Raw genomic sequence first — 18,357 nt, 5'->3', positions numbered from 1 at the left:
ACCTCATGACTTGTGATGGGAACAGACAACCACCACTACATAGTTTTTCAAATAACATTATTAGGTTACAGTGAATAATGACATCAAAACTGCACTGTTCAGTTACAAAATCCTCCATCCAATTCAGGACTTTAAAATTGTTTTCTATGTAGATATGTCCCAGTTAGTAAAATGTTTATCTAGATAAGGAAATTCCACAATGTCTTTTGGAGACATCTCTCTGATTACACTAAGATCAACCAAACCCTACAACTGAAGTCCCTCTCCAGGCTTCTACTTGCACAAACTCTGCTGCTCACGAAGCTGCTTTCAGGATGTAAGGACTAAGTCATAATTAATGTCTTCCAATAGATAAGCAACACAGAATTGAGAGCAGGGATAAAGTTATCCATTTTAAAACAGGGATATGTACATGTTTTACAGTAAGTAACTATGGAACACAAGGCCATATCTTTTAATTATGACTGTCTTTCTGTATTTTATTCCACAACACTGAAGTATGTTTGAATAGAAGTTGGTGTTCTTTGTGTTTTTGTCAGTAAATAACTTCTTGTCATTTGCCTACTGCATGAAAAATATGCTCAGACAGAGTTTCACAGCCTATGCAGTATAAATTCATATCCCCTCATATTTAAGAATTTCTACATAGGTCTGGATATAAATTAAGCACAAATTTTTCCACATGTTTCGAGGGGAAAAAAATTAAGTGATTAAAAAGCGTTTGTTATTCATATTTCTAAAGTCATTTTCTATCTCATTTTATATACCATAATGAATTAAATGACCAGAAAACCAACTGTAGATTTAAATTAAAAGGAAACCGAAAAGAAGGAACCCAAAAAAAGGGAGGCTGCATAGTGACAAGAGTCCATCTCCCCTCGTGCCAGTGAAGTTTTAGCTGTGAGCATGCTCAGACACATGGGAGGCTCTGGAGTTACTATATCAGAACTCCTTCTGAGGTGTAAGGAGGATACGTCTAATAACTCAATCGCTGTAAGCCTATTGTTATTTTTCTGATATTAAACATCTCTCCAGGCTCAGATTGATTGCAATGTTCCTTCTACTTCCTTTCATCGTTCTGATAGATGTCAAAGGTAAGGCTGCTGCTTTCTCACTTTAAGTAAGAGTAATTCCCAAAGAATATTAAAAATTCTATTTAGTTCTATGTATGGTATTCACAATAGACTCATGGCAGTCTTTGAAAAATAGACAACAATTTTGCGTTTCATTATCATTATCCCTAACTGCTGGTAGCCCCATACAGCCTAGCAATTTCTGATGCAACAAATTTTTCATAGAAACTTGCCTTTTATGTGTTATTAAAGCCGTAGATGAAATAACTTTTAAAAACAATGCTTACTATATCAATTATAACATGGAAACTACTTTTAGTATTTGTTTTTGTAAAGTAGGATAAATTAATAAACTAAAACTTTATTTGTAAAAATTGAACCTGTTGTAATATGTCTGTAAACAAAAAAAATGTAATTGTTAGTAACTGTTTTATTATTAATACAAATTAGGAACTGTAAAGTCATACAAATCTTAAACACAGTATCTCTCCTAAAAATTAACCTTTAAAAAAGTTATTAAAAAAATCTACAAAAATGACTTAAGATTGTGAAGTGTCTTCACAGAAGTAATTGATTTTGATGTTATTCTGATTCTTTTGTACAATAAAGCCAAATGACAGAAAACAAATCTACAAAAGTGCATCTATTTATATAATTCTTTATTTTTAATTTGAGGCAATTTTAATTTAGTCAAACTGCTCATTTTTAAATCAGTGACATTTTTTGGAAAGCTGACAAAAATATTAAACTTAAATCTTCACCTGGCTTTAAAGAAAGAAACTTGTTTTGTTGTGAGCTCATATACTTAAAATCTACTCATCACACCCATGGTATACTGGGCTTATCATTAACATAATTAAAAAATGCACTTATTTCAATTCATAATGTTTCTTTAAGACTCAGAGAATAAACATTAGAATTTAAAATTATTTTTGTTTTCTGAGAAATTCTTTTCTGGTTTTTAAAATACTTAATGTAATTAGACTTATTCCAAATAGACATTTAAATCATAAAATAAAGTGACATATTTGTGAACATAAAGGCAAGATGTACAAGCATAAAATGTAATATTTAAGAATATCTAATAAAATATTATAAAATACTTAAATTTTATTTTGAATTTGAAGTGTTACTAAATTATCCTTTCAAATTATTTCAAAATATTATCTCCAAGCACAATTTTTATTCTGTGTTTCAATCTCTCTTACATGAAAACCTAGGGAGAAACAATCTATGAACTCATCTTGCCTGAAATACAGTTGTAGAAAGCAGTCTATTTCTTTGATTTAAGATCTTACCTCAGAAGTTCATGTCCTGTCCATATTTGTAATATTCAATTTTATAGCATTTTTAAGAATGAAGAGTTAAAAGTTGGTTCCTGGATTGAAGATCCATCATAGAGATCACCAGTGCCCTTAAAAATGCCCTTACTGTACAAAACTATAACTGCAGTTAACCAATTTCACTCTACTCTGCTTTTGCTCATGATAATATATCTGATTTTGCTTAAACCCTATAAGGCAAAAAAAAAAAAACCTATCTCTAAAGTAATGGTTTCTGATTTGCTATAATGTAATGTCATTCTTTAAATAAACAAAAAAAAAGTTCTAAGCAAATCATTTTGCTTTATTCCTAAGTAAATGAAATTTCTAATGCCAAATACCAGGTCCACAGTACCAACTAATAAAGGTTTATTGGTTAATTCTATTTCTTTAGAAATTTTTATTTTCTAATTTTATATCATCTTTGATTACTAATTTAAACCTTTAGAGTAATAATAATTCATTTCCAAAATAATTATTGATCCATGCTGTGATATATTTTCTCTGCTTGTGGAAATAAGTATTTGCTACATAATTAAACTGTTTTCTTTTTCACAATATAATCGTAGATGGCTATAGTGGTAAGGTTCTTGATAATAATCAAAGAAGGGTCATTAAGAATTATATCAGAGTGAAGATTGCTTTAAAATTTAAATAAACATTTGTGCTAGACTCTTAAAGCAGTCTAAACAAAATGAAAAGTTAGAAATATGATGATTGACTTCTATTTTCAGGCTATGATCATCCTGGAGTGAGTATCTAGAAATGAATAAAACTGAGTATCTACTCACAGTAAATGATAACTAGAGATAATATTCTTATATGTGTTTTATCATTAATTTATTCATTGTGCATTCTTAAGCCACCTTATTTAAATGTTTTTGATGAACTAATTAGGGACAATATTACAAACCAAAATCAAGTGCTTGTATAGGAAATTAAAGTATCAAGTATTAAGGATGCTACTGGATAACTACCAATAGCTACTTATTCAAATAATTTACTAACCTTCAAAAAATGCCTTCATGCAAAGCAGAGCCTGATTAGGATCCTGCAGTGGGCAGTGTTCGACTGCCCCCTAGCGGCCAAGTTCAAGGTATGCCTTGGACGGTCCAAGCGATGTCAGTTATCTTGGTCGCTAAGACTTGAGAAAAGGCTTTCCAACTGCATTTCCATTTCACACAATTACATCTATGCTGCGGAGAGTGTAAAAATCAATTCTGCTTCAGGCCAATCATCCTAAAGGGATAAAGCTGTACTGCTAATAAGAAAGAAACTCACCTGCTTAAGGCGAATGGAGCCCTCTGTAAGAGAGAAAGTTTGGAAACCCAGAAACCAAGGCTTCCTACCTGTGAGATCTCAATGCACTAGCTAAATACATATCCCAGTCGATGTTTACTCACTTGCTGGTTGTACTGTGAATGAATATGACCAGGTGTAATAAAAGTTTTAAGGCCTCTCATTGAAGTGGCAAAATTGTCTACCACTCAAAGGTTAGAGACAAAATTGAAGGTGCTGCTTTTCAATAAGTCAGTTTGAAAAGTTACACATTTTATTCCTGGAAAATAGTGTCCTAAACAGAATTCAATTAAGAAGGAATGCTTTTACATAACTATGAAACTATTAAGGCACTTTTTAAAAGGAATTTATACCTATTTAAGAAGCCCAAATGTCCTGGTTTACTTATCTGGTAAATACATGATTTATTCATGAAGAATGAACATGCTTATCTTACATGAGAAATAATGGTGCTTTTAGAGGTACAGTTACCTGTGGGGGGGGGACAAATCTCTCTTGCATGTTTTATTCACGTTACATCCGTTTCTCACCCCTATACTTCCAGGGATGAGAAGGGACCCTTCCGGGATTTAGTATGTATTTTAAAAACTAAAGCTTGCTATGATGGTCAGCACTGTTAAATGCCTCTGAAAAGCACCCTAAAACCAAAATAAAATAATTAACTTAGCGCTTGTGTGATATGCTTTAATATTAGAAAGGAATTGTAACTGAAAAGTTAACTTTATTGTGAAATCAAGGGCCATTAAAAGATGTTCAACATGATTGAGAATATTCTGGCCCTGGGACTGGGGTTATAGCTCAGTGGTAGAGTGGTTGCCTAGCATGTGTACGGCACTGGATTTGATTCTCACACCACATAAAAATAAATACAATACAATGTAAAAAATATGTTAAAAATAAATTCTGGCCCTCTGTTCTTACCTTGCCCTTCCTTTCCGAGTTCTTCTGACTTAGCCCTTTACTTCTGTTCTTCTCCAGACCCTTGTCCCCTTCTCTCCCACTCCCTCCTATCTCTTGCTTTTTTTCTTACTTTATTTTTTAATTGATGCCCAGAAAATAGACCTACTTATGGGGTGTTTTGATATATGTATACATTGTGTAATGTTCAAATCAGGGTAAACATATCACACTCCTCAAATATTTATCATTCATAGTGAAAACATTCAAAATCCTTTTTTTTTCTAGTTTATTCCTTTACATGTTTATTAGCATGCATTAATGGTTCATATTAAAGGGGTACAATATGACAGCTCAACACATGCATACAGCAGGCACTGATCCACCCTGGGTAGTTAGCATTTATTTCCCTCTTCTTATCAGTTCTTTGTTTATAGCCTTCAAATTTCTCTTTCCTGCACAGAAAGACAAATGCTTCATATTCTCACAGTGGAAGCAAAAAAAAAAAAAAAAAAAGTCTATCCAAATGTAAAGTAGTGATTACTAGAGGCTGGGAAGGGTGAGGAGAAGGATGGGCGAAGGAGGGATCATGGGAAGTTGGTTAATAGGGACCAAAACACAGAAGGAATAAATTCTGGTGTTCCTCAGCTCAGAGGGATGACTCGAGGCCACAAAAACCTCTTTGGTATTTTATGAAGCTGTCACTTTTTTCCATATATTCATTTCTTGTGTTTTTCTCCTCTTCTCGCTGTTGTGTGCATTTGTCTTGGACATGCTCCGGGCCTCTCTTCCCACATCTCATCCACTCTCATCTCTCTTCCTGGTTTCCTCCACACTGAAATCTTCCTCTCTTTTCTTGTCTGTTCCAACCCTCTTGCTCTAATCTCCGACTCTGCCCTTGACCTTGCTACATCCCATCCTCTCTAATTCCCACCCCCTCTAATTCCCACATCTGCTCCACCCTGGCTACTCACATCTGCCTTTGCATGTCCACCTTGGCTACTTCCAGTCCCTCAACCTGCCCCTTTATTCCAGTATGCCTCACTTCTAATCACTTCCTGCTGTGAGCTTCCTCCCCAGTAGTCCTGTCTCCTCCCCTTACTTTCTTTCTGTTCTTTGTCTCTATCCCATCATCTTCTGTCTTCCTTTCTGTTCTTTGTCTCTATCCCATCATCTCCTGACTTCCTTTCTGATCTTTGTCTCTATCTCGTCATCTCCTGGCCTGATCAGTGGTCGGTCACCAACCAGAGCTAAATGAGTACTGTATCTCAGTACTTAATACTGACTTGCTCTTTTTTAGGTCCTAGTGATTTGTCTACAATTAGGAAATCCAAAAACCTGTGTTAACTGAAAGTTTGATCACCTTTGCCTAAAAATATCTGCTCAGAATAGACCAAAGGCTATTTAGAGTCTATTTATGCATGATAACAAAATTTCATGTTTGTACAATAGCAAGTTGTGAATGTATTTGATGATGGAATTTTGCCCCAGATCTGGTAGGAAATGTTATATAATTTATAGCATATGCATCAAATCAGCTTTCTGAAATTAAAAATAGACATAAATATTACATCAGATTTCTCTAAAAGGTTTCTGCTAAGGTGATACAGATCTGTACCAGCTGTCACCCTATTCTGGTCCACAATATCCTCTACTACATTATCTTCACCAGGGGTAGAATGACTATTTTCTTTGTCCAGAGAAGTTCAGTGTTAATAGAATCTTTTTTGATGAGGAAAAATAAGGCTTTAACTCATTCTCTTGCTCTCTGATTACAGTATTACAGTTTATTTTTATTTATTCTCTTAGGTTGTTGTTGTGGTTGTTGTTGTTTAATTTTAACAACTACATTTTCAATCTACTAGTTCCAACTGTGTTTAAAGCTGTATGTTCTGGTTTTATAAACTTTGATTTTATCTCATGGTGTTCTTTCTTCCATTCATTCTTTGAGGATATTAAGCATACGTACTTTAAACTACTTTTTAAAGCTCTGTTCCAAGTATGAATTCTCCCTTTTGGGCATCCTGGACATGTGCATGAAGTTGGAGAGATTTTTCTCCTGCCCTTGTCTGTCGATGAGTGTTCTCATTAAAGCCTCCACAGTACTCAGATCTGAAGCATACCTTATGTTAGTATCTCAGACATTTTACTTGTGGAGGACCTCCTTCCAATCCTATGTCCCTTTTCCAGAGGACCACACTGCTTTTCTGCTGACCCTAGGCAAGAGGCTTTATTTAAACCACAACCTTGGGGGCTCAGGCAGAACTTTTCCCTCCCGTTCCTCTTTCAGAGGCTCAGTCACTGCACGTGGCAGTCACAGCCCTGCAGATCATGGTTTTAGGTCCCTATAAAACAGTAGCTTTTTCTCTATTTGTATTTGATGGAGATTTTTCTCTCCTATGACCCAAAGGCTTGAATGAAAAAGCTAATAGCAATATTTTCTGTGTCTTTGGAAAAGAGTATGACATGGAAGCAGAGTCAAGATTTGTTCCACAGTGGATCCAGAAGTCAAAAGAGAAGGTGGTTTTGATTCCTCAGGTTGCACTTTATCAGGGACAGGATGGGAGAGGGCACACAGGGAGATCTGGAGTTATGAAGTGAAAGGCTGTATGTGTTAAGTGGTAAGGACAGCAGAGTGACTGGATTGCTTCATTGGGATCAGTAGACCCATGTCAAGTCATGACCTGAACTAGCATTTGGCCTTCAGCATACCCAATAATCTCTCAGCTTCGTCCACAATATTAAATAATCATATCAATAATTGTGATGTTAAAGATAGATTGTAGGACTCTAATCCCTGAATGTACAATAGATCAGGGAAGGGACCTGGGATTTTACATATTTAAGAAGCCCTCCACATGGTTCTGACAACCTGATCCCATGGATCACACTTCTGGAAATACCGGCATGGTGGTTTGCACATCAAAATAGAAGTAGGGTTTTTTCTATTAAGAAATGCTACCTCTTTATGTGACAGCTATTTTACTCTTCATGTGTACTGTGATTGCTAATTGAATCCACCTGAATTATTTAACACACTAATTTTACTTGAATGTTTTTTTTTAATCGGCAGTTTATAAGGACAAATTAAGTGGATGACCTTAATAGGTGACCCTACATTGTCTAATAATCAACATAGAGCTTCTTGATAGCATAATATTCATTATTTATGTATAATACATGAAAACCTTAATATCCAAGTTTACCTGCAGATCAGTCTCGATGTTAATCATCAGTCTCGATGTTAATCACTCCATCCTTTAGAAGAAATTCATTGACTCATATCAGATGTCTTGAGAAGAGGGGTTTTGCATTTGTGGCCAGATCCTCTTTCTCATTCATCACCTGGCTTTCATTATCCACTTTTTTGTTTGATTATGGTCCAGCCAGAGGACATTAGATTGGTCATTGCCTATTTGTCTGTCTCTGTCTCCCTCTCCATTTTTCTCTTTTATTCACATCTTGCCTGGGACATTCAGTCTCGACCACCTGGGGTAAAAATAGTATCTCTATTGCTGTAGATATTTCTACTCCCATTCCCCTATTATGTAAATCCATGATATATAAGAAATTTAGAAGATGTATAGCTGCTCCTCTCCCATCCTGACTTGGAGGACCTCTGCAAAAAGATTTCCTTAAAAGCTTCAACTGCTGTCTGAGGGTGAGATGAGAGGGTCTTTATGTAAACGTCCTTATAGGCAGGAAAAGGATAATAATCTAGGCTGAGTGTTACTGAAAACCCCTGTTCCCTTATTTGAAGCCATTTCCTTTATGGCTGTTTCCTGTTTCCCACTTTAAAAAATGCTGCTCTTACTGTAATAACGAAAGCTAAAAATCATCTACTGAGAAAAGTAAGTCATCTTCCCTAATAGCACAGGGCTTCACAAATGCTAGGTTATTTTTGCCCATTTGTCTGCGTGAATTGTAAGTTTTGTGAAAAGAGAAGTGTGAAGAAATTACCTGTGCTGTGACCATCTGATTCCCAGACCAATGTGGGCCACCCTAGCCCAACCAATACAGAACCCACTGGAAAAGTGGAGAGGCTGAGATGGCCTCAAGCAAAAACGTCTGCATTTAAAAAATGATGCATTGGTATATGATAAATGAAAAGCAGAAGGTGAGCATAGAGCTTCTGTGGGCACTGAACCCACATGGATATAGTATCCAACATGTATACACCCCAGTTTGGCCTTAGCAATGTTGTTTACTTATAAGTCACATATAACCTAAATCATGTCATTCCCACACCACATACGGGGATTTAGGTTTATGTGGCTCCCTTATGGAAACAATATTGCTATTCCTGGAAATGTCGAGTTAGACAACAGTTTTTGAGGCATAGTCTAGAAACTGGGAACTTTTCTACCCATTAAGAGAATAATGAATTAACGAATGATAACAGTGAACTATGAGAAAAAAAGAAAAAAATAGAATGCATTGCCATAAATACTACAATAGAGTCATGTGTGAGATGGTTGGGGAAGGAGAAAGATCATACTCTGAAGTGGTCTAGGAATGGATAAGCGTTTCCTAGAAATGACTTCTGAGATGAATATCAAAGGAAGAGGAAGTGTAGAAGGAGGAAAATTGCATTTCAGACATAGAGTCGAGCTATGCTCAAATCTCATTATCATATTACTATAAAAGTCCTGACTGCCAGGAACGTTTTCCTGATGGAATACAAGATTAACTGTAGAAAGTTAAAGGAGAACTGACCACAGGCTATGCCTGATCTGAAATCTTTTTAGATGCTTTTGTTCACTTACTTTCAAGTCTATATTTATATGTCATTAAAGTATATGTCAAATTTTTTATCCATTTTGTCTTTCAAAGTCATTTGGAGTGACACCAATTTAGGGCTATGGTGACTAATGCTTCTGAGAATGTTCTCCTAGGAGTCTCTGGGTGCATATGTGCAGGCAGTCTATGGGCACATACCTAGAAAGAGAATTGCTGACTCATAGGGTTTGCAAGGGTCCCATTTCAGTAAACCATGACACACAGCTCTTCCCATTGATTGGCACTCCAAAACATGCATAGCTTCATCTCTGCTCACTCAACTCTCTATCTTGGTTTTAATTATACCAATACTAGTAATCTGAATGACTTCAATTTGCATGTGCCTGGTTACAAATTAGATTTAATATCTTCAGATGTTTTTAGTCACTTGGATATCTTCTTTTGTTTAGTGCCCATTCAAGTCTCTTGCCTGTTTTATTTATTTATTTATTTACCATTCATCATTTTCTCATTGCTTTGTAGGACATCTGTATATATTCTAAATACCAGCTTTTGCAAATATCTTCTATTGTGCAACTTGCAGTCTCTTAATGGTAATTTTTCGTTTTTAACAAAAGTTGTTCATTTTCACATATGCTGAGCATTTCTCCTTCAGGATTAGTGTTTTTGTCTAATTTTTCTCCTTTGTATGATCCTTAAGATCTTCACTCCTCTATCATAGAGATTTTTCTACTCTCATATCTTCCAGAAACTCTCTTGTTTTACCTTGCATATTTCACTTATAATCTACCTAAAATTATTCCCCTCCCTCTGTTCTGCAGCACCACTGGTCTTAAGTCAAATGTCATGTGTGTATCTTTTCCAGAACTTTCTATTCTGTTCCATTGGTCAATTTTTTCAATCTTGGCACCAGTATCACACTGCCTGAATCATAATATCCATTATGATATCTTGATACACAGATGACAACTTCTCTCCTCTTGTTCTCCCTCTTCAACAGTGTCCTGCTCTTCCTGTCCTTTGGAGATACCATGTACCTTTTAGAATCAACCTATCCATTCCTATATGTGTATATGTCATGTTCTTGGGATTTTTATCAAGCTTGCTTTGAATATACAGATCAACTTGGAAAACAATTAACATCTTTAAAATATTATCTTCCATTTATTTAGATTCTTACTATCTCTCAGTAACATTAGATACATCACATAACCGTCTTTGTTAGATTTATTCCTGAATATATGAGATTATTGATAGCATAGAAGAAGCCACTTTTTAAAAAAATATTTATTTTTCAGTTGTAGTTGGACACGATACCTTTATTTCATTTATTTATTTATATGTGGTGCTGAGGATCGAACCCAGGGCCTCACATGTGCTAGACGAGTACTCTACCACTGAGCCACAACTCCAGCCCCATAAAAGCCATATTTTTAATCATTTTATTTTCCAATTCTTTGTTCCTGATACACAATTGATTTTATAGTAAACCTTGCTAAACCCACAATGCCAATAATTTATTATTTTGAATGTTTTATGTCCGTGGTCATATCATGCATGATGCGTCAAAGTTGTATTTCTTCCTATATTTATACTATCGATTTGCTTTCCTTGCTCAACTACATCAGCTAAGTCCTCCAGTGCAATATTGACCAAATGCAGGAATAGTGGAGTGACTGTCCTTTTCCCATTCTCAAAGTGAGAACATTTCCTATCAAGTATATTGTATGCCACGGGTGTTTATAGATACCCTTAATTAAGTCAAGTAAATTACCTTCTACTTTCAGTTCGCATGGTTATTTTCAAGTCAGGATCCAGTAGTTCTATCCCTGGAGTTCCTCTCACAAGCAAAATCAAAGACAAGTGACAAACTAGGAGAAAATATGTGTGAGTTATAGCAAGAGGGCTGACCTCCCTAGAGAATTCCAGCCACATTGCCAGATTCTGTTTTCTCACACACAGTTCCAAACACTGTGTTCCAGACCCCTGCTGTCAGGAATGAAAGTTTCACCAGTCTACTAGGAGCATAAGTAAGTTGTTTTTTTACAAAGCCAAATGTACTCCTTTCAAAGGATTGTTTTCTTCTCCTGTGGATAGGTTCTAATTTTCAACAATATAGGACGATTCTTCTAATAAATCAATATTAAAATATAAAGTAGCCAAGAGTTTTTTTCAACATCCATATTGACAAACTAAAATATTTGCAGCTTTTTTGCTGGTCCCTTTAAATTCTTTGATTTTATTGGTTGAAGAAATGCAAAAACCTGGAAACCTCCCACCTAGTGCATATCAGTGAACTTCAGGGTATTGACAAAAAAAAAAAAAAAAAAAGGCAGGAAGGCAGGGAGCCAGCGAATTAAGGAGAAGGAGAGAGAAAGGAGCCTTCAGGGTAGAAGAGGAAGTAAAAGCAGGGCAGCCGGCAATACCAAGCCAAGGGAAGAAAGCTTTCACCCTAGTGCCTGTGGATTCAGTAACAGAAGGGACAGCGCTGATTTTTTTTTCTTACATACATGACAATAGTGGAATGCATTACAATCACACTTATCCATTCACAGCACAATTTTTCGTAACTCTGTATATAAAGTATGTTCACGCCAAATTATGCCATTATACATGAGCCCTCTTATTATTATTATTATTACTATTATTATTATTATTGTATTACAATTCTTAATACACCTTTATACCACAATTTATCATATCTCTGTTTGTATATAAGGTAAGTTGACACCAAATTCATATCTTCATACATGTATTTTATATAATGACGGGGGTCTCCTTCCACCATCCATGCTATTCCCCTTCTCCCTCCCTTTCCTTCCCACCCCTATTCCCTATCTAGAGGTAATCTTCTTCCTATGCTCTCCCTCCTTACCCCATTTTGAGTCACCCCCCTTATACCAGAGAAGACATTCAGCATTTGTTTTTTTGGGATTGGCTAACTTCACTTAGCATAATCTGCTCTAATGCCATCCATTTCCCTGCAAATGCCATGATCTTATTCTTTTTTAGTGCTGAGTAATATGCTGATTTTGATGAGCATTTCAGTGTAGCAGGAGGGCCAAGACGACAAGCTGCAGATTCAAGAACCAAAGAGTATAAAGACGTGGAAACACTGACTTGTATGATTCTTCTGAGAAATGTAACTATAAATAGGAGAAGAATGTTTCTCAGTCTTCTAGAAGCACATGGGTAAAACCGGATTTGGGTGGGTTGGTTGGTTTGGTTGGTTGATTGATTTGCTTTGAAGATGAGACCTGATTTTTAGAGGGGAGGAGTGGAGTTGCTGAGAACGAGAAACTCAGGTCTTCACACATGCTAGGCAAGCACTGTCCCACCCAGCTACACCCTCAATCCCTGAGACCTGATTGAACAAGAATATGTTTATAAATACAGTGGCGAGCCCAAGATACTGACAATAAAGGAAAGAAAAGAAATGATTCATGGTGAAAGTCTAAAAGTAAGGTTAAGTGAAGTATGGAACATCAATGGAGGGTTCATCCTTTGTGCATCATAAAATCATAAAAGCAACATTCCCCAGCCATGACTGGTAACTGTGGTTTCCATACAGCTCGGCACAGACAGGGCTCACAAACAACACCCCATACTTGTACATGGTATGTCCTACTCAGATGCATGTCCTGTTCTTGAATGCAGGTAAATGTGTAAATTAATTGGACTAGAAATTGAGAGAAAGAGCCAGGAAAAGTTCTCTGGCACAGAGGAGGCCATGGATTGAGGCAAATTTACAATACCAGCCTCTCCCTCCTCCATGTTCCCCATGGCACGTTTCCACAGGGCTTCACACTGCCTGTCTCTCCACTCTCTCCACTCACACCCTTCCGTGTTTCCCATTGCTCTGCAGGTTCTAGGAGGTCATTGTTCTCAGGCAGGCTTCAGGAAGAATAAGTAGCCTCCCCAAATCATGCACAGCAATGTGAGCATTTAAATTCACAAAGACAAAATTTTGACCTAAATGCATGCATGCATACATATACCCGAGGTTTAGGCAGTTTACTGGTCAGCAAAGAGGTATTTTGGGAGATCTTGTTTCCTTCAATCTCTTACAACCCATCAAGAGTCATAGCTTTCAGAGTGTGACATGCATAAAGATTCCCAGGCAAAGATGTAAGGCAGAAACCCATCCCTGGTGAGGATAATATTGGCAAGTTGAATTTTTTTTTATTTTAAATATATCAAGCCTATATTCTGTTCCACAAATGTGGGTAACATTTCCCCAAATCTATCTGTTCAAATATCAGGCAGTCATCTGAAACAAAAGACAGGGTGATAGTTCCCGCAGGGAATCCCTGAGCAGTGTCCCCAGGGACGTTCAGCAGCATGAGGTGGTTAGTTTGTCCCAGAACATGACCGAATACAGAGGCTTAGAGAAATCCAGTTAAGACAAGAATTTCTGAATTGGGAAGGAGGTGGAGTAAATGTGATAATGAACCTGGATTGAAATTCTGCATAGAATGATTGATGTGGCCAAGCAATACTATCAGGGCAGGGAGAGCCAAACAGCTACAGAAAGCATAGGATTTCCAAGTTTAAAGAAAACCAATGGATAGGCCAATTTCTCTCTTTTAATAAAATGGCCTTTTTAGAAAGAAATTCCTATTTTCTTCAAACAATAAATTATCTACCCTGCAAAGGTGGGCTTTTAGTGATACTCGGACTCTTCGCAGAAGTGGGGAGAGAGTGTGTTTGTGAATTCATCAGATGGAGCTAGATTCACCCTTGTTTTGCATGGGAGCTACCCAGAGTGATGTTGCTACTCCCCTCAGAGATTCCTGCACCACAGCTCCAGATAGGAATGAATGGACCTTGTCTGTCTCTTTCAGTAACAGAGCTTAGCACATGGTAGGCACTCAGCTAACATGGTCTAAGTGTTAAACATTTATCTGGTGCATTTATTCCAAAGTGTTCACGGCAGAGGCTTCCTCTGCAATTCCTCCAGTTCCTCTCCAGCTCCCTTGCTTTCCTCGGTGACAATGTCATCTGAATTGGGTGAAGCACCACTAGCAGTGGTGCATTCTGGGAAATGGCCTCCTTGGCCTGTATCCTCTGTGCTCCTCCCAGAACCACAGCACCATCGTCTCTGGCATTCGTGTGGGAGAGAGTCAGCCAGAGCTGCAGGGTGAGAGGACACGGGCTTTCCTTAGCTCTGCCTGTGATTACCATCAGCAGAAAACCAGACTAAGCAAAGAGGGGCTTGCATATCTCCACTGGTTTATTTATTTATTTATTTTTGGTATCAGGGATTGAGCTCTGGGGTGCTTAACCACACCTTAGGGTCTCGCTAAGTTGGTTAGGGACTCATGAAATTGCTGAGGCTGGTTTTGAACTCGAGATCCTCCTGCCTCGGCCTGCTGAGTTGCTGGGATTACAGACATGCGCCTGACTTTTCACTGATTCTTTAAACTGAGAGCTAGAATACCATTCTCATCTGTTGGTTCCCAATAACTCAGGGAAAGTGTTGGTGGACAGCAAAAAATCCCCTTGAACTGCAGTCCCCTGGGCTTCCAAGGGCTATCATGGAGTTGTTTTATAAGCCTTTTGCATGGACATGTCCAAAATATTGACTGGAGAGAGAGGAGGGACTATTACTGAGCAATTTTCTTTCACACGCTCCCATCTCCCCTCAGCTGTGTGTTTGGCAGGGATCCCATAGAAATGGCTGGGGAAGCTATCAATATTGCTTTGATGTAGGCATCCTCCATTTTTATAATCTCCAAATTTCAATAAAACTGTCTCTTTCTACTTCCACAGATGGCAGAAGGAATAGACAGCAGAATATGCCTCCTACAGATAACAAGCCAGTTTTTCGTTTTGTTTGGTTTTTCAGTATGTGCCAAAATCCAGCAGGGGCTCTTCATTATCATTTAAATTTGATAATGACAGATCAGAATGATCAAGGAAGTGCATTGAACACTAGACAATATTTTTTCATGAGAATAAAAACATAAGCCTGCAACTTTTGGAAGGTTAAATTTTGAAAGGGGCTCTTTCTTCAATTACATTTTTTTTATTTCCAAATGACCCATTAGTTCACTTATTTAAAAAAAATTATTGGGCTGGGGATGTGGCTTAAGCGGTAGCGCGCTTGCCTGGCATGCGTGCGGCCCAGGTTCGATCCTCAGCACCACATACAAATAAAGATGTTGTGTCCACTGAGAACTAAAAAATAAATATTAAACAGTTCTCTCTCTCTCTCTCTCTCTCTCTCTCTCTCTCTCTCTCTCTCTCTCATACACACACACACTCTCTCTCTCTCTCTCTCTCTCTCTCTCTCTCTCTCTCTCTAAAAATAAAAAATTATTGAGTGCCACATAATACCAGACACTAGATAGAAAATAAGAGATTTAGGATGCAGAGGGCAAAGGATAAGAAGTAGGTCTGATTCATTTTTTTTTTCCATATACAATTTTTACTTGAAATGACTTTGGGACAATGCCACTCTGGGATGGGAAATGGGGAATTATGAGAAACACAATCGGCAGGTCTCTGCATGCATGGCTCTCTCTCGCTTCCCCTCCCTTTGTCCATACTCACTAAATGACACTTAATATTCTGGGGAAAAGGAAATAATCTTGAATCCTCTTATCCGCGAAAGTTGGCTGCTGGTCTTCCTCTGCCTCTAGCTGAGTCTGCATCTGAGGAAAGGCATGCACTTGGGTCCAGCCCTCAAGGGACTCACAAAATCTTCAGAATGAACCCCAGAAGGAAAGACATCCCAGTCTCACAGTGTGGTACCCAGACAGCCTCAGCCTCCCATTTAAACATTCCCTTCCATCCAATGCTTCATCTTCCCTTCCAAATGTTAGGAAAATACTACAATCAAGAGATTGAAAGGACATTTTTATTGCTTATTGATTATTTACAACCTTCCTTCAACACTTTCTTTCTTTTTTTTTTTTTTTTGTTACCGGGGGGTTGAACTCAGGGGTGCTCAACCACTGAGCCACATCCCCAGCCCTTTTCATTTTTTATTTTAAAACAGGATACCACTGGGGCTGGGGTTGTGGCTCAGCGATAGAGCGCTCGTCTAGCACGTGCAAGGCCCTGGGTTCAATCCTCAGCACCACATAAAAAAATAAATAAATAAAATAAAGCTATTGTGTCTAACTACTTCTAAAAAATAAATATTTTTTTTAAAAAAAAAGAGTCTCACTAAGTTGATTAGGGCCTAGATAAGTTGCTGAGGCTGGCCTTGAACTTGAATTCCTCCTTCCCAACCACCACGCCCTGCTCCCTCTTTGAGAGGCTGGGGTTGTGGCTCAGGGGTAGAGTGCTAGCTTAGCATACATGAAGCACTGGGTTCAATCCCCAGCACCACATAAAAATAAATAAAATAAAAGTATTGTGTCCATCTACAAAAAAAAAAAATTAAGAAAGAAGAAAAAGAATTTGAGATGGCTTAAGATAAAAATCATGTCATATGACTTTTGAAATAGAGTAAACATGAAGAAGTAGGAGGAGCTTTTGGTATAGTCTGCGTTTTTTTCTTTCACAGATAGAAGCCACACAAAATCTTAAAACATTAAGGCACAGTAAGCTCTCATGTTGCAGAGCTACTTCTTTTTGTTTCTTTGGTTTTGGTTTTGGTACTGGGGATTGAACTCAAGGGTGCTTTACCACTAAGCTACATCCCCAGTACTTTTTATCTTTTACTTTGACACAGAGTCTTGCTAAGTTATTGAGGCTGCCTTTAAACTTGGGATCCTCCTGCCTCAGCCTCCTGAGTCACTGGAATTACAGGTATTAGTCACCATGCCTGGCTAGAGCTTCCTTCTTAAAATCCTGGTTTTGTACCGTGAGTTGAGATTGCCTGTGTGCCAGTATTCACTCTGAGCCAGGCATTCCCGTATTTAATGCTTGTGTACTATAGAGGATGCTGGGCCCACAGGACCTATCCCAAAATTAAAGACTCACAGTAACCCCACCTTAAATCTAAGGAAACAAAGGTTTGAAGAACTGAAATAGCTGACTCGAGATCATATAATGAATGACAAAAAGAATCCTAATCCAGCTCTGGTGCTTTGAAGAGTAGGCTGAATTTCATTCATGGATCATGAATCAATTTAGTGACTTGTGATCTCTTTTAAAGTGAATAAGACAGAATAATAGCTGGGCATGGTGGCACATGCCTACAATTCCAGTGACTTGGGAGGCTGAGGCAGGAGGATCTCAAGTTCAAAGCCAGCCTCAGCAACTTAGCAAGGCCCCAAGTAACTCATAGAGACTCTGTCTCTAAATAAAATATAAAAAAAAGGGCTGAGGATGTGGCTAGTGGTTAAGTGCCCCTGAATTAAATCCCTAGTATCAAAAAAAATTAATTAATAATAATAATAATTTTCAGAGTTCATCCCAGACAGTAGAAGGTTAAGTAATATTTCAAGAAATTCTGTTTCCATTGTGTAAGTGTGTTGGGGGTGTGTGGAGTGTATGCAGGGGTGTGATGGGTGTATGCAGAGATGTCTAGAGGTATATGGAGGGAAAGAAACATGGGTGTGTTTGGGTGTGTACATAGGTGTGGATGGATGTGTGAGTGAGGGGTTAGTGTGTGTAAAATTTATTTCTAACTGTGAGTTACTATTTTAAAAAATTTCAAAGCTACCACACTAAGAATAATAATCTCACTTATTCACATTCCAAGTGTGAGAAGACAACTAAGTTTTAGAAATCTGCCTCCTATAGAAATTTTTACAAACAAAAAATTAAGAGATGTTAAGATCTGTGGCTCAGTTGGCCTCCCCCATGTGAACATGTTTACCAGGCCAACCTCCAGAGTCACACAGCGAAGAAACTCTTCCTAAAATAGTCACAACTTGACTGGCCTTGTGCCTGGTTGCTGAGACTAAATCATTCATCTGCAACTGCAGCAAGCAAAGAGAAAATATTTTGCTTTTATACAAACAAAAAACAAAAGGTAGGAGGCAGGAGATCATGCTAGAGGTTGGCCTCCTCTAGCAGGAAGGCCCAGAAGATGTAGCAGCAGACACTTGAGAGATTGAACAATGACA

At 37.7% G+C, this 18,357-nt stretch overlaps 1 protein-coding gene across 4 annotated transcripts in view; it reads left to right on the top strand.

Moving 5' to 3' along the window:
• Positions 1-903: 903 nt before the first annotated feature.
• Positions 904-18,357, top strand: part of Rxfp2 (relaxin family peptide receptor 2) — a 62,622-nt gene continuing 45,168 nt past the window's right edge. For 2 of the 4 annotated variants that reach the window (XM_005317076.3, XM_078016148.1), the window contains exon 1: positions 905-1,094. In XM_005317076.3, coding sequence (XP_005317133.1) covers positions 1,052-1,094 — 43 coding nt within the window. In that variant the 5' untranslated portion in view covers positions 905-1,051. Of the gene's footprint in view, positions 1,095-18,357 lie in introns of all 4 variants that reach the window. The other 2 variants (XM_005317075.4, XM_078016149.1) reach the window with 2 other exon arrangements.

Source organism: Ictidomys tridecemlineatus, chromosome 6 (genome assembly GCF_052094955.1).
Source record: "Ictidomys tridecemlineatus isolate mIctTri1 chromosome 6, mIctTri1.hap1, whole genome shotgun sequence".
NCBI classification, from domain to species: domain Eukaryota; kingdom Metazoa; phylum Chordata; class Mammalia; order Rodentia; family Sciuridae; genus Ictidomys; species Ictidomys tridecemlineatus.
The sequence above is the reverse complement of the archived record's forward strand: the minus strand, read 5'-3'. Positions and strand labels throughout refer to the sequence as shown.